The sequence below is a fragment of the Prionailurus bengalensis genome, chromosome B2 (genome assembly GCF_016509475.1).
Source record: "Prionailurus bengalensis isolate Pbe53 chromosome B2, Fcat_Pben_1.1_paternal_pri, whole genome shotgun sequence".
In the NCBI taxonomy this organism is placed as follows: Eukaryota; Metazoa; Chordata; class Mammalia; order Carnivora; family Felidae; genus Prionailurus; species Prionailurus bengalensis.
This window is the reverse complement of record NC_057349.1, coordinates 67,456,326-67,469,861: the sequence shown is the minus strand read 5'-3', so window position 1 is coordinate 67,469,861 and position 13,536 is coordinate 67,456,326. Positions and strand designations below refer to the sequence as shown.

At 40.2% G+C, this 13,536-nt stretch overlaps 1 protein-coding gene across 9 annotated transcripts in view; it reads left to right on the top strand.

Annotated features, from left to right (window-relative positions):
• Positions 1-202: 202 nt before the first annotated feature.
• Positions 203-13,536, top strand: part of COL12A1 (collagen type XII alpha 1 chain) — a 116,751-nt gene continuing 103,417 nt past the window's right edge. For 4 of the 9 annotated variants that reach the window (XM_043591832.1, XM_043591835.1, XM_043591830.1 and 1 more), the window contains exons 1-5: positions 203-315; positions 3,369-3,476; positions 10,393-10,509; positions 12,514-12,657; positions 13,311-13,370. In XM_043591832.1, the coding sequence (XP_043447767.1) occupies positions 3,404-3,476; positions 10,393-10,509; positions 12,514-12,657; positions 13,311-13,370 (394 nt within the window). In that variant the 5' untranslated portion in view covers positions 203-315; positions 3,369-3,403. Of the gene's footprint in view, positions 316-1,185; positions 1,306-3,368; positions 3,477-10,392; positions 10,510-12,513; positions 12,658-13,310; positions 13,371-13,536 lie in introns of all 9 variants that reach the window. The other 5 variants (XM_043591831.1, XM_043591834.1, XM_043591837.1 and 2 more) reach the window with 3 other exon arrangements.

Sequence of the window (13,536 nt, the reverse complement as noted above, 5' to 3'; positions counted from 1 at the left end):
CCCTCTATTAAGTAGCCCGCGGCGCGGAGCCTCTTCCCACTCGACCAAGGCGAGCCGTCGCAGACGCGTCCGCGCGCGGGCAGCTGCGGTCCCGGGCAGTCTCCGCCCGTCCGGCGGCGCCTGCGGCTCCCGCCGGGACACTCCAACACTTCACAACCTTGGTGGCCTGGCCGCTGCCCGCCTCCCGGCAGCCGCCAGGTGCTCCTGGAGCGCGGCGCCAATTGCCTGGGCGTGCGGAGGGTCACGCCGAGCGCAGCCTTCTACGACGCCGGGAAGCCGCTGTCGCCGCCGCTACCTCGGACACCACCGCCCCAGGTTAGTCCGGCTTCTAGCCCTTTCCCCTTACCCCGTCCCTCACAAAGATAACTAGGGAACCTTGTTTCTAGCCCGTTCCTTGCGCTGCCCTAAGTCCCTAGGGACCGCGCGCGAGACCCGTTTGGACTGGTCAGAGTGGAGCAGTGCCTGGGATTTGCCGGGTGTCCTGGGGTTCTGTGATTCATTTTCTCTTTGCGGGACAAAGAGTTGTAGCTTCTCCTACGAGTTGATGCAGGGCGGCCGTGTGTGCGTGAAGCACCCTGTTCCGCGTTTCTGCTCGTAGAGGGATTTCATCTAGAGATGCTGTCGACTTCCAGGAAGGGCGGCCCAGGTTCTGGGGCCACCGGCCGCTCGCTGCCCCTTGGTCGGAGCTTTCCCGGGGTGCGGTGGTGCGGCCGCGGCGCTGGGAAGGTATTTTAGTGACGCACGGCGCGGAATTCTTTGGCGGGCCGGCTGAGTGCTCTGCAGCTCGTCGAAGCTGCGCGGGCGTGTGTGGCATCTTGAGACAGATTCCTCGTCGAGTGTTTTGGCTCCTCGGCTTTTCAAAGCATCTGCGATGATGGTGGGTTAATCCGGCTCTAGGAGACGCAGCCTTGGCCGACTTCCTCAACTTCTCGAGAAAGCTCGCCCTTCCCGACCTCTTCCCGAGTGCCTTGGTCGAGGGGTCCGTGGAACCTTCGAAGTAGTTTCCATCGCAAATCCTAGATAGTGTATAAAGATCAGAGAGCGTGGGGCGCCGGGTTCATTTATGGAGCGCAGACGCGAAGACAGGGAGCAAAAGAGGTACCCCAAATCGAGGGTCCTTGGGCACCTTCGGGTGACCCTTTCGGGGCGTTCCAGGACCCCCTTTCTGTCCCCCTCCCGCCGCAGCGTGGACTACGTAACCTAAAGTATGCAGGAGTACTGGGGAAGGATGGAGCAAGAAAGGAAAGGAGCGCTAAACTCGCCCTTGGCTAACTAATGTCAAGGTCGCAGTGGGTCAAAGAGGAGGTAGGTGACGCGCACGGATCTGGAGGAACCCCGTGGGTGAGGGGAGGTGTAATTTTCTTTTTTAACTGCACTCAGGAGTTAAAGAATTGGTCTTTTCCAGGAGGGTGGGAGGGGGGCAGTGGGTGGAAGGAGACCAGTTTCTTAAGACCTACCCCCTCCCCCTCCCCTCTCCCCGCACCCGCTCCTCCGCAACTGACTCATTTTCATTCATGAGGGTGAAGTGAGGGAATCCTTGCGGACACGTAGGGGCGGCCGCTTTCAGACATTTATGTCTGAGAACGCTCAATGAAGCACCGACCTTAGCGTTCACGTAAATGTTTTGGCTAAAAGGAGAGAAAACTTTTTTTTAAACATATGGACGGAATGCCTGGCGGGCTGGTAGAACTGACTGTACGTTCCGATATCCCGACGCGACGTGATTCATTCTTGCCGCTGAGTCAGGCAGCCAATAGGTGGCGCTCTCGACCCAGACAAAAGCGCTTCCACTTCTCAGGTTTGTGTGTGTGTGTGTGTGTGTGTGAAGAGTTCAGGAATTAAAAAAAAAAAAGTCTGAACGCAGCTTTTTGATGGTTGGATTGTCAGTCAGCCTTTAACTCTTCGCGAGCACGACTGCCAACTGAATTGGAAATTATTGTAGCAAAGTTAAGGCCAGCTGATGGGAACAATGGGCTAGCCTCACCTCCAGCTTTTCACTGATGGTTGAAGAGGGTTAGAAATGTCAAACAGCTGTTAATTAGGGAGAAAGAAATTGCTGGAGTCCTTGAATCTTCTGAGCAGCGCCAACATTTTAATCTTGGCCTCATAAAAAGGAGCTCTGGGCAATTTGGCACGCCTGCTCATCAGACATTTAAAACGCAATTTACACTCAGGCCGAGGAAAGATGCCCTAATACATTGTGCCAATAATTTGGAAGGGCATGGTTGGAGCTTGTCAGTTTCTTTTCTCAAAGAGGGCTTGACCTTTGGCTCATTTTTGGATTCCCAAGCAGGACTTTGTTTCTCAAGCAGCCTTGCCTGTTGCCTTACAATAACTTATGTACTTCCCAGTCAACTCTCTTTTTATGTCTTGCCTCTGGCAACTTCCCAATTCAGCTCATTGCTAGTAGCTTTTGTCTGTGGATTGGACCTTAGAATATTTTAGAAGATTCCCTTCTGCCAACATAGTTAAGCACCTACTATGTGCTGGGAATCACGAAAGATGAATAAGACTCTTTGTGTTTAAGAAATTAATAACCTAGTTACAGAATCAGGAAAAATCAGAATAGAATGTATTTTCCTGTGGAGGATATATTCTCGTAATCTTCTGGATTAAGTGGACAGTTAAATGAAAATATTAATTATTATTGGGAATTTTTATTAAAAATCTCTTGGGAAGACAGATGAGAGTGTTTTGTCTCTTCTATTGCCTGTTTTTTAAAATTATATATCTTAGAATTGTTATCTCCTCATTTTGGGTAAAGGATTTATCAGATGTGAAGAGAACACAGCTAGCAGTAGGGTCAGGTTTCAGTTGGGCCTTACATATTTCTGTATAATCCATTTCAGACCTCAAAGAGCTGCATATTGGTAGGCAGAACAAAATGAAGGAAAAAAGAGAGTAAAAGAGGTTTATTATACTTTTCCAAATTACCTTGAGACCACTAAAGTACAGTTACCTAAAGAGTTCAGCAGCTAGGAAAAAGCTGCAGGCCAAATAAAATCCCCAGCTGGAAGAGACATTTAGTTGAGTCAGGGATAAAATGACCTCTGAATTAGCCATCACCAAGGCAGGATGAAGTCATGTGGGGCCTGGTAAGGCCGTCACCCGGGGATGCTAAGCAGGACCAACCTCCAGGAAAACAGGACCCTCTTTAAACTTGAAATCCCTCTCAGTGCCATGATTAAACTGCAGTAGATGAACTTGACTTACACTGCTCCACAATAGGCCCATTATATTCGAGGCTGGGCCCTGCGGTTATTAAGGCAGATCTGGTCGGGTCCTGGCCCAGGTCCAGGCTCCAGTTCTAACCTGGTTCCGGGCCTGCCCGGACCCGGTTCTGATACGGTCACTGCTTCCTCCCGCAGATCCCTTCATGCGGCTGTGAGCTCGGAGGCCGAGCATGCGGACCAGGCTTCCCCCAGCGCTTGCCGCCCTGGGCGCGGCCCTGCTGCTGTCTTCCATTGAGGCAGAAGGTAAACTGCTCTTCCTCCCCCTTCTGTCAGTGACAATGCAGAATTCTAGAAAGGAAAAAAACCAAATCAATCTTGCCACTATTGCTTGGTCTGTTTTTTTTCTGTACTTCGTGTTTTCTCCGGGGGTTTCTCTCCTCTAAGAGAAACGCCCCCTTCTCCTGAGGTCTGTCCATTTTCTGGCTCTCAGGTCCAGCTCTTTCGTATTCTGTTTAATCCATTCCGTACAGTGCTGTGTGGTCTCCTTGCGCTTGTCCCTGCGGTGTGCTGTCCACACTGCCACCTACAGTGCTGCCTTCCGAGAGGACCGGCCGTCCGGGAGGGGGCGACAGCTGCACCCAGCTCTACGAACAGGATGACTCCTGGTGGTACCCAGGAGCCCCGGAGCGCGGGCACGCTTACTCGCGTGGCTGTTTACCACCTGGCTCCAGGCTGCGACCTCGGTGACAGCATGAAATAAAAGACTCCAACAGTGTCGGCTCTGCGTCTCTGTGTGTTTTGTGGGGAGCGCAGTCGTTAGGCTGACGGTGCAGGCAAAGTGAGGTGGGAGCCACACACCGCCTAGGGGATGGGTGGCAAGCCGAGATCCGGACCCAGGATGTGTTGGCGTGGCCCAGGGTGACTGCTGTCCCTGTTTGGTTTTCGGGAGGAACGTGGCTCAGGCCCAGCCCTGCGCAGTTAGCTTGGATCTGTGCCAAGGTTTCCAACCCAGAAAGCAAGTGGGAGCCAGAGGAGCCCAGCTTTGGTCCCTCCCTTCTTCCCTCTAGCATCAGACCTGAGCAGAGTCTGTCAGGGGCTGGGAGATGGGTGTCGTGGCCCCAAGGTCTGTCACAACAGCTCCGTGTGGCCCTGCTTTGTGGAAAATGAAGGACCTTTGCTTATTTCAACCTCAGTTTATTCTTTTTTGTTGTGTGCCCTTGATGCCCTAATTTCTCAGTATTTATTGAAAAACTTATTTCTCTATATTAACCCAATGAGAGCTTCTGTGTTCCCTCAAGTATGATTCAAGACCTGACAAACTAGAGTTATTGCTCTGCAAGATAAATCGGGTAATACCATAACAGACATCTTTTTTTTTTTTCAATAAAAAATGCCCCCTGATGGGGTTAAGGGAGAAAAGACATGCACGGGGCAGCTGTGGGGGTTTGAGAGTGGGTTGTGCTTTTTTAGAGGTTGTGGGAAAGTAGAGCTGTTTCTTGACAACACTGATATTTTCAATAACTTTCTACTGTGTTTGGTTTTCGACTTCAGGACTGGAGGTATAAAAAAATTAAGATTAAGGAAAACAAAGAGGCTCCAAAATGGATGGCCTGCTTAGAAAAGTGACAGAAACTTGCTGTTCTTCTTATCTAACTGATGCTGTGTCAATGTAGAGGCTTTTCAGAGTGGCTTCTGTGAAGTAATATGCGGATGAGGTTGCCTTCAATGTTCCTTTCTATGTCGTTGTTAGGAAGGAATTTTTTTTGAGGAACTTCTGGAAGCCCTACTAAAGATATTTTTAGATAATTCACTCAAGTGGCCTATTTATTGCTCATTAAGAAAATAGTTATTTGAAAATCAGAAAGATTTGAGAATTTTTAGGAAAAGACTTAAGTTGGAAATGATGTAAGTGGAAAAAATCAATTCTCAATTGGATAATGGCTGGTTAGCAAAGTGCAGTTAAAAAGAACGTTTTAACATTGTGTGTCAACTGTACTCAACAACAAAAGGGAGAACATTTTACTATCTACATTACTGATGATTTCCATATTTCTCACATTTTATCTTTTCAATGTGGTGCAGCTCTTTCTTTTGCTTTCTTAAGCTGTGTCTTTCTTGTCTCCCAACTCCTTAGGTCAGCATTTAGTAATTATATTTTAATGGGATTCATTTTTTGTGCCTTATTCTCTAATTTGGTACTGTCAGATAGAAATATATTATAAGCCACATATGCAAGCCACATGTGTAACTTAAAGCTTCTGGTTGTCACACTAAAATAGGAAAAAGAAACATGAGAAACTACTTCTTATAGTATATCTAACTTAATATATCCACACAATTATCACTTTAACATGTAATCAATTTAAAGATTATTAGTGAGATATTTTACAGTTTTGTGCTAAGTCTTTGAAATTGGCTGTGCATTTTACACTTGCAGCGCATTTCATTTTGAACTGGGCATGTTTCAAGTGCTTGATAGCCACATGTGGCTGGACGCATACGGCTCCTGTGTTGGACAGCACAGCTTGGTGCTAACTACCAACTAAGTGGTCCCATCGAGCCTGTGAAGAGCTAACAGAATTTGTGGCCAAGACCCTTCTGGGAATGATGGCTGGAAAGAGAATTTCTTGGAAATATTGGGGCACGTTTCAAAATTTCAACTGACCTCCCCATTTCCTGCTTTGTCATTTTGATCTTAGTTATGAAATGCCCATAATTGCTTTTCTTTCCCTTTTACAACTCATACTTGAACTGTCGTAGTCATACTATTGTTCAACCAATTTCTACTTACTTAATTTTTTATACGTTGAAAACAGTGCTCTTTTTCATATTAATTAAAAAGTTTGGCACATGCTTTTTGCATCTTCTTCTTTTTTTTTAATAGTGGCCAGTGTTCTGTATGACCTATAATGTACGAATCATTTTTGGTTCATGTATCATACGGTATATTAATTGCCATTTAGAAAATTTAACATTTCACATTTAAAGGTTAATAAGAATTAGACACCTTTCTCATTAATCTAGAATTCAAGATGAACACATCTTGTGAAAAACAGGGTTTTAATTTTAGTAAGTTTGATTTATATTTATAATTTATGAGGAGTACCTGGATATTATCAATTCAGCAGTGAGTTCAGGCCATAAGCTTTAACTGTCTTGTGTCTAGGTTAAGAGGCTAATTGATATATATATATATATATATATATATATATATATATATATATACACACACACACACACACACACATATATATACATATATATATATGTATATATATATATATATATATATATATATATATATATATAAAATTGTACGTCTATGTTTATCTGATAATCCTGTGTCATAAAACAGACACTTTGGACTACAGAGGAACTTTCTAATCATCTATTCTAATTCTCTCATTTTCCAAATGAGGAAGATAGGCTGAGTAGCTCAGTCAACTAATGTGGTTACTTCGAGATAAGGTATAGATGAGACACAGATTTTCTCCTGGTTTAGTGCCGGTTTGCCTACACTGTTCTCTCTTGCTTAAAAACTGGTCAACCCAGTTAAAGGAAGGAACACATTCTGTAATGTGTAAGGAATAATCCATCACTTGTTTGAAATACTAACTTTTCAACTGTTTATTTTTGGTATCTTATAAACACAAATAAAATGAATATATCATGGCAAAGATCATTAAACTTATACTAGCCTTGGATGGAAGATATAAATTAATGCCAATTGCATAGAGTAAAACCACTCTTGGCATACTTCTAAAGGTTTTTGCCATTAGGGCAGTATCCTTTTCAGTGTTGTTATCACAAAGACCAGACTAAAAATCTTACTAGTTCGTCAAGATGGTATTTTAGTAGTATGTTGTCGAATTCTGCTTTATCTTTAACATATTTTATGTGTTAGCAAAACTTACTAGACTCTCTCCTCCTACCTGTCCATCTTTCCATCCATCCATTAATCTCTGTAGAGTTGGTAAACTCTTGGACATATCTTCCTTTTGGTTGCCATAATGAAAAGTTTTTTAAATTATATGTTAAGCTAGATTCTTTAGTTTTAAACAAAGTGTGTAAAATTAATTTGTCAAATTCTATCTATATCTGAATTGGAAATATCTGAATACCACAAATTTATTATTGAGCAGGCATCAAATAATGCTTTTTATAGATTGAAAAATGTAGAGGTATATATGTTAATAAGCACCTGTGTACAAATATTGCTTTCTAAAGTTAGTCGTTCACTCAAATATTTCCTAATCTTTACATTCAACCCAGTATTGTAGAGGGTTGTGTGCTCTGGAGTCAGACTATGGGATTAAAGGTTTGCTGCTTTTTAGTTGTGTTCACCTCTCTAAATTTCACTGACTTATCTGTGAAACAGGGCTAACAGGGCACGTTATGCTGGATTGTTATCAGGAGAAAAAAGAGACAACGTATAAAGTGACTTGTACTCTACCTATTGCATAGCAGACCCTCAGAGAATGCTAGCTATTATTATCATTCCTAAAAAGTCCTAAACCCTGCCAATTCATGAAACCAGAATATCACCAGGATGCAGTTTGCATAGCACAGCTTATTGATAACAGAAAACATTATTCATAAATGGGAAATTACACTACTAGAGTCATGAATACCTAAAATTTTAGTCTTTTCATTATCAGTGTTCAGGTTTTTTGAATATATATCTGATTGCTATATTATTTATTTATAATTTAAGTTCTATTTCTCTTGGTTCAGATTCTCATTGTCTGCAACTATGACTCTTTGTCATCGTAATCCCTATGTAGGTAGCTCATATCTGAAATATTCCAGCATCTGGAACATTCCATTGTTTTAGGGAACATAGACACTGCTTGTGACAATGCAATGACAGTTGTGAATTATTTTTGTGCAAAATGAAAGATTTTCAGAATTAATGAAAATACATTTTGCATTGATTCAAGTTGACGTGGGTCCATACTCACATCTGCTTTATTATCTTTTTTTGCAAAACAAACAAACAAACAAACAAACAAACAAACAAAAACATATAAATGGACTGGCAAGGCTGAAAGGTTTCACGTGTGATAAAAGTGGCAGGAAGAAGAGTGGAGTGGGCTCTCTGTCGTACACATGCTAGCCAGCCATTCTTTCGATTCCCAAGTACCACATCTGAGTTTCTATGAACACCTTAAAAACCTCTGAAATGTTAAAGACTTTTCCCAACAGTCAATTTTTCAGTTTTTCTGGAATCCTGGTCATTTGGAAATCAACAAGGTGGGCCGCTGCTGCCCTTCAGCAGTCTTAACCTAATGTCTGCTGCTTCAGGTCAATTTCCCTGCAAGGTTGGTGGTACTGTTTTTCCATGTACTGATTTTTTTTTAAAAGCATGCTCAGGCCAGTTGCGTCTGCCTTTGCATTAAATTTGTCCTGAGCCATTGCTACTGGAACAATATTTTATAATGATATTCTTAATACCTCTTGTTGTATTAACATTTGTTGCATGCTTGTTATACTAAGCGATGACTACAGCTAAACCTTGCAGTATGATTACAGACAGCAGAATGTTGAATAATTAAACCGTGCATGTAGATTAATAGTCTAATCTCACTGCCTGTGTATGGATAGTAAGAAAATAACATTTATTCCATTGCTAGAGTATCCAATAAAAATAAAAAGCCATCACCTACAGTTGGAAGCAGCAGTTCATTAAAGCAAATGTTTGCTTATTTTGTTTTATTTCCATTAAAATGTGCTTTTAATATTACATAAATCCCTAACCCCAGTTAAATTCTGTGACTCATGTCTCAAAGCTACTACTGTATTTCAATTGACCTCTATGAAAACCTAAAAGGAGATTGTAATCCTTCAAAACAGATGCAAAAATTCTGACTCACAAGGAATACTTTCAGACTTAAACACTTTAAGAAGAGTGTGGCTGAAAGTCATCTTACTTTGTTGACCTCCCTCAAGAGTAGTAATTTATAATGCATTGACCATGCACTGACAGTGAGTCAGTACAATGCTGCATGATGAGGCATGAACATGGCAGAGAGAATATCATTATAAAATATTTCTGAAACGTCTTTGTGTAATGACTATTGTACATGGAGGCTTTTGTTTATTGTGGGAAACTAAAAGCAAGTCAACATTTCATTGACACATGCATGAAGCTATATAGTTCTGTATGTAAACTATTCCTTTCTGTACTTTTCAATTATTCCTGTCATTGACTTCTCCAAGTTTTTATGCACAGTCATGTCTTCAGATTGCTGATCCTTCTTCACTGTTTTCTTTAAGTTCTATAAATAAATGTCCATAAGTATACATTGATGTTGTCTTTTCATGATTAACCATTGTTTTGTAAAGGACCATACTGGCATTTTAACCTAAAATGCCACTTCTAGTATGGAGTATACCTGCTGCAAAGGAAAATAACAGTGTTGGTTTACACCTTGCAAACATACAGCGTAGTGGTGTAAACAGGCAGAATATTAGTTTTATAGACGTCTGTATATTACTTTTTATACATTTAAACATTATTAACATCCCTATTACTACTTTTGATTACTTGTCTATGAGAACATGAATATACATTTAAATGTATATTTCCTTGTGCAACATAACAGTGCTAAATTTCCCATGATCTCTCCCTTTCATTAAAATACATATTTCATCTCTGCACAGATTGAGATGTATCAACAAAAATTAATAACAAGACAATGATGCAGAGAATGAACAAAAAACGTCATTGATTCTTTTCCACATTATGGAAAAAAAGTACTATGTCACTGTTCTAAATTAACTTCTATGGTTACAAGCAGGTTGTGATTTGGCATGCTTATTCAAAATGCACTCAGCATGTATTAGATTCCTTTAATTGTTATGTGAATTGTTTGCATATGTGGTTATTATATGTGATTTCATTGTACTTGTATGTACTTGTATCCAGATATGTTTCTATTTTGCTTGATTTTGCTGGCCATTCTTGGATGACCTAGCAACTCAAGAATCAAAAGTGTTTTGTGCTGTCTTCTGTAATATGTATACTCTCTGATGTTTTGTCATATCTTGTCAGCTTTTAATTTTATTCTTATCCAACAAGATATCTTCTATATTTGTTGGAAACAAATTTATGCAAAGACAATTTTAGTAAGCTTTGCTCGACACAATTCTTTATTGATTAAGTTGACCATTTTGTGACATTGGAAAATGTAATTGATATCAACTCTCTCTTTTGCAGTTGACCCACCTTCAGACTTGAATTTTAAAATAAAAGATGAAAATACTGTTCATATGTCATGGGCAAAACCAGCTGATCCAATTGTGGGTTATAGAATAACAGTGGACTCTACAACAGGTAAGTTTTGAAATGTTGGGGTTTTAACATAGAGACATTAAAGGTGATATAATCCAGTCTTCTCTCCTCCTTCCATTTCATTATAAGAAAGCTGAAATTTAGAGAACCTTAAGGATTTAGCTAATGTCACCAGATATTTAGTGGACTCAGGTCTCCAAATTTCCAGCTTAGTACCCACTGTTATATTTTTGTAGTGTTGAGCTTTATTATATGGTTTGCTGTGCTAAGCTGTTGTTATTAAAAGAGTTACTTTTTTTTTTTACCTGACCAGAGTATTGCTGCTAATCTTTGATTTTATAAAGTAGAATTCTCATTTCTTGATATTTTTCTTGAATTAGTATTTTTAACATTTAAATTATCAAGTGATGAAGTGAGTTCTTATGCCTTACCCAGTGTCTTACACATTTCAGTACACAGGAAACATTCTTCTGGAATAATGTTGAGCTACCATGATGGAAGATAAGAATTTACTTTGGCTAGGTGGATTCCGTAGATCCTAGACACAGAGTCTAAAAAACAAACAAAAAATCTTGTGTGGGTTGTTGTCAAGAGTTATCTTTAGTGTTCATGAATTGCCCAACTGTGGAGAACTAATCTCTATTGATTAACTTTTAGTTTTAACATGGCACGGAAAAATAACCATTGCCTTTTGCACTGGCCAGGTGGTGGGAAGAAGTCTTGTCTGGCCGACAGTAGAGATGAATGATGTTGCTATAATTTAAGTTTTCTGAAACTACTAGTGATTTTAAATGCTAATTTATCAAGGAATTGGAATTTTTTAAAAAAATATGATGTGAGAACTTAAGGGGTCAAGAATTTACTTTTTCCATTTTGAATCTTTCTCCCCAAATATACTTGCAGTTAACTAATTCACTCATGCCAAGGCAAAAAGTCCGTTGAAAAACAGTGCTATCAGTTTCCATATGTTGGAAATTACTGACTCCTGTACTCCCCAAACTGGCACTGAGACCACCGAACCCAACAGAGCCCTGCTGGCTTGTCCTGTGGGGGCCCTGCTCGGTTCTGCACGTTCCACACAAAAACCAGGAATGTTTCTAAGGGTTCTAGTATACCTGTTGCCTTTATTGACTATTTATCTTTTGATGAAAATTTAATATAATAAAAAATCCTACCAGGCACTTAGTGCCTAGGAACGATCGTTCCTGATTGAATTAAGAATGAACATAATCGGGGCGCCTGGGTGGCTCAGTCGGTTAAACGTCCGACTTCGGCTCAGGTCATGATCTCGCGGTCCGTGAGTTCGAGCCCTGCATCAGGCTCTGTGCTGACAGCCCAGAGCCTGGAGCCTGTTTCAGATTCTGTGTCTCCCTCTCTTTCTGACCCTTCCCCGTTCATGCTGTCTCTTCCTGTATCAAAAATAAATAAATATTAAAAAAAATGAACATAATCTATATACGAGTATATACCCAGTACACTGTATTTTGAAATGTTTGATACCTGGTTAAGTCAATTCAGAAGACTATGGTTACCCATTAATGTATGCACCCATTTGAGTCCGGAGAATGCATTGCTTCCACACAGACTGCTTCCTACTACACTTTAATTTTAACCTATAATGTCGTCTTTGAGTTGATTTTCATCCCCTACTTGCCTTTCTTCATTCTCCTCCAACACATAATTTAAAATTAAAATTAATTTTTTTGTCTCATTTATGAAATAATTTTGTTATCTGCCATTAGCCCTAAAAAACAATGGGGGGTTTTGGTTTGATATTCTGGTATATCTTTATTCCAGAGGAATCCTTGAGTCCTCAAACAAATATTGAATATGATTATAATAAGTAAGGTCAATGCCAGCCCATTTATTACATTTCAAAGTTCTGGTTTTAGAAGACAGAAGATGATGTGTGGGTGTTCTGAAAAAAAAATGCATATATATTTAATTTTTTAGATTTTGAGTGTATCTGGGAATTATATTATATTGTGTCATGTTATATGTGAAAGATATTTTATTGCATTCATATTTTCCTTTCTATATTTCCAGATGGGCCTAGTAAAGAATTTACCCTTGCAGCTAGTACCACTGAAACTTTATTAAAAGACCTTATACCTGAAATAGAGTATGTGGTGACAATCACTTCATATGATGAAGTAGAAGAGAGTGTACCAGTTATAGGACAATTAACAAGTAAGCACACATATAAAGTACTTCTATCCTTTTTTATTATGCAGAAGACTTCTCCCACTTTCAGATTTAATCTGTTATGCAGAGTTACTTTGTATCAGTATTAGCAGTTCTTTCTATGATCGTAGTCATTAGTGGATGTTAATAATCCATTCCTGGTTTATAACCCTGGTCTCTGGAAGCAGCAGGAGTGTTATGAATGAAAACTATTAAAAACATTAAACTTTGCCAGGCAACAATGTTAATGTCTTTTTGAAGTACATCTAAAATCTCACTAAAAATAGTTTATTTGCAAGGCATTGCTTATTTGGCAGTATTCTTTGAGCAGCTGGGCATGGACCGTACATTTGAGAGACAGCGGTGTAGGGGCCTTGGGTGGCTCAGTCGGCTGCGTGTCCCACTCTTGATTTCTGCTCAGGTCATGATCTCTCTCAGTTGATGAGATTGAACCCTCTCTTGGGCTCTGTGCTGACAGTGTGGAGTCAGCTGGGATTTTTTTTCTCTCTCTCTCTCTCTGCCCCTCCTCCACTATCTCTTTTTCTCAAAAATAAATAAATAAACATTGAAAGACAGTGGTAGAAAACAACATATTTATTTTTTAAAGGAACTATTTGTAAGGGTTCATTTCTTTTTATAATAATCAGGTTTTGATTCAGTTCAAACAGGTGGCCCAACAAAGCCAGGGGAGAAGAAACCTGGAAAACCAGAGATACAAAGTAAGTATTTCCCTTAATGTTTTTGCTTGGATTTATAGAAGTCATACTGTAATATAAAGGAGATGTTCCAAATTATATACATAGTTTGATTTTATTCCTGTGTTAATTTCTATTGGTGTTATCTAGAACAAATACAGACAACATAATAGTAATATATGACTAAATG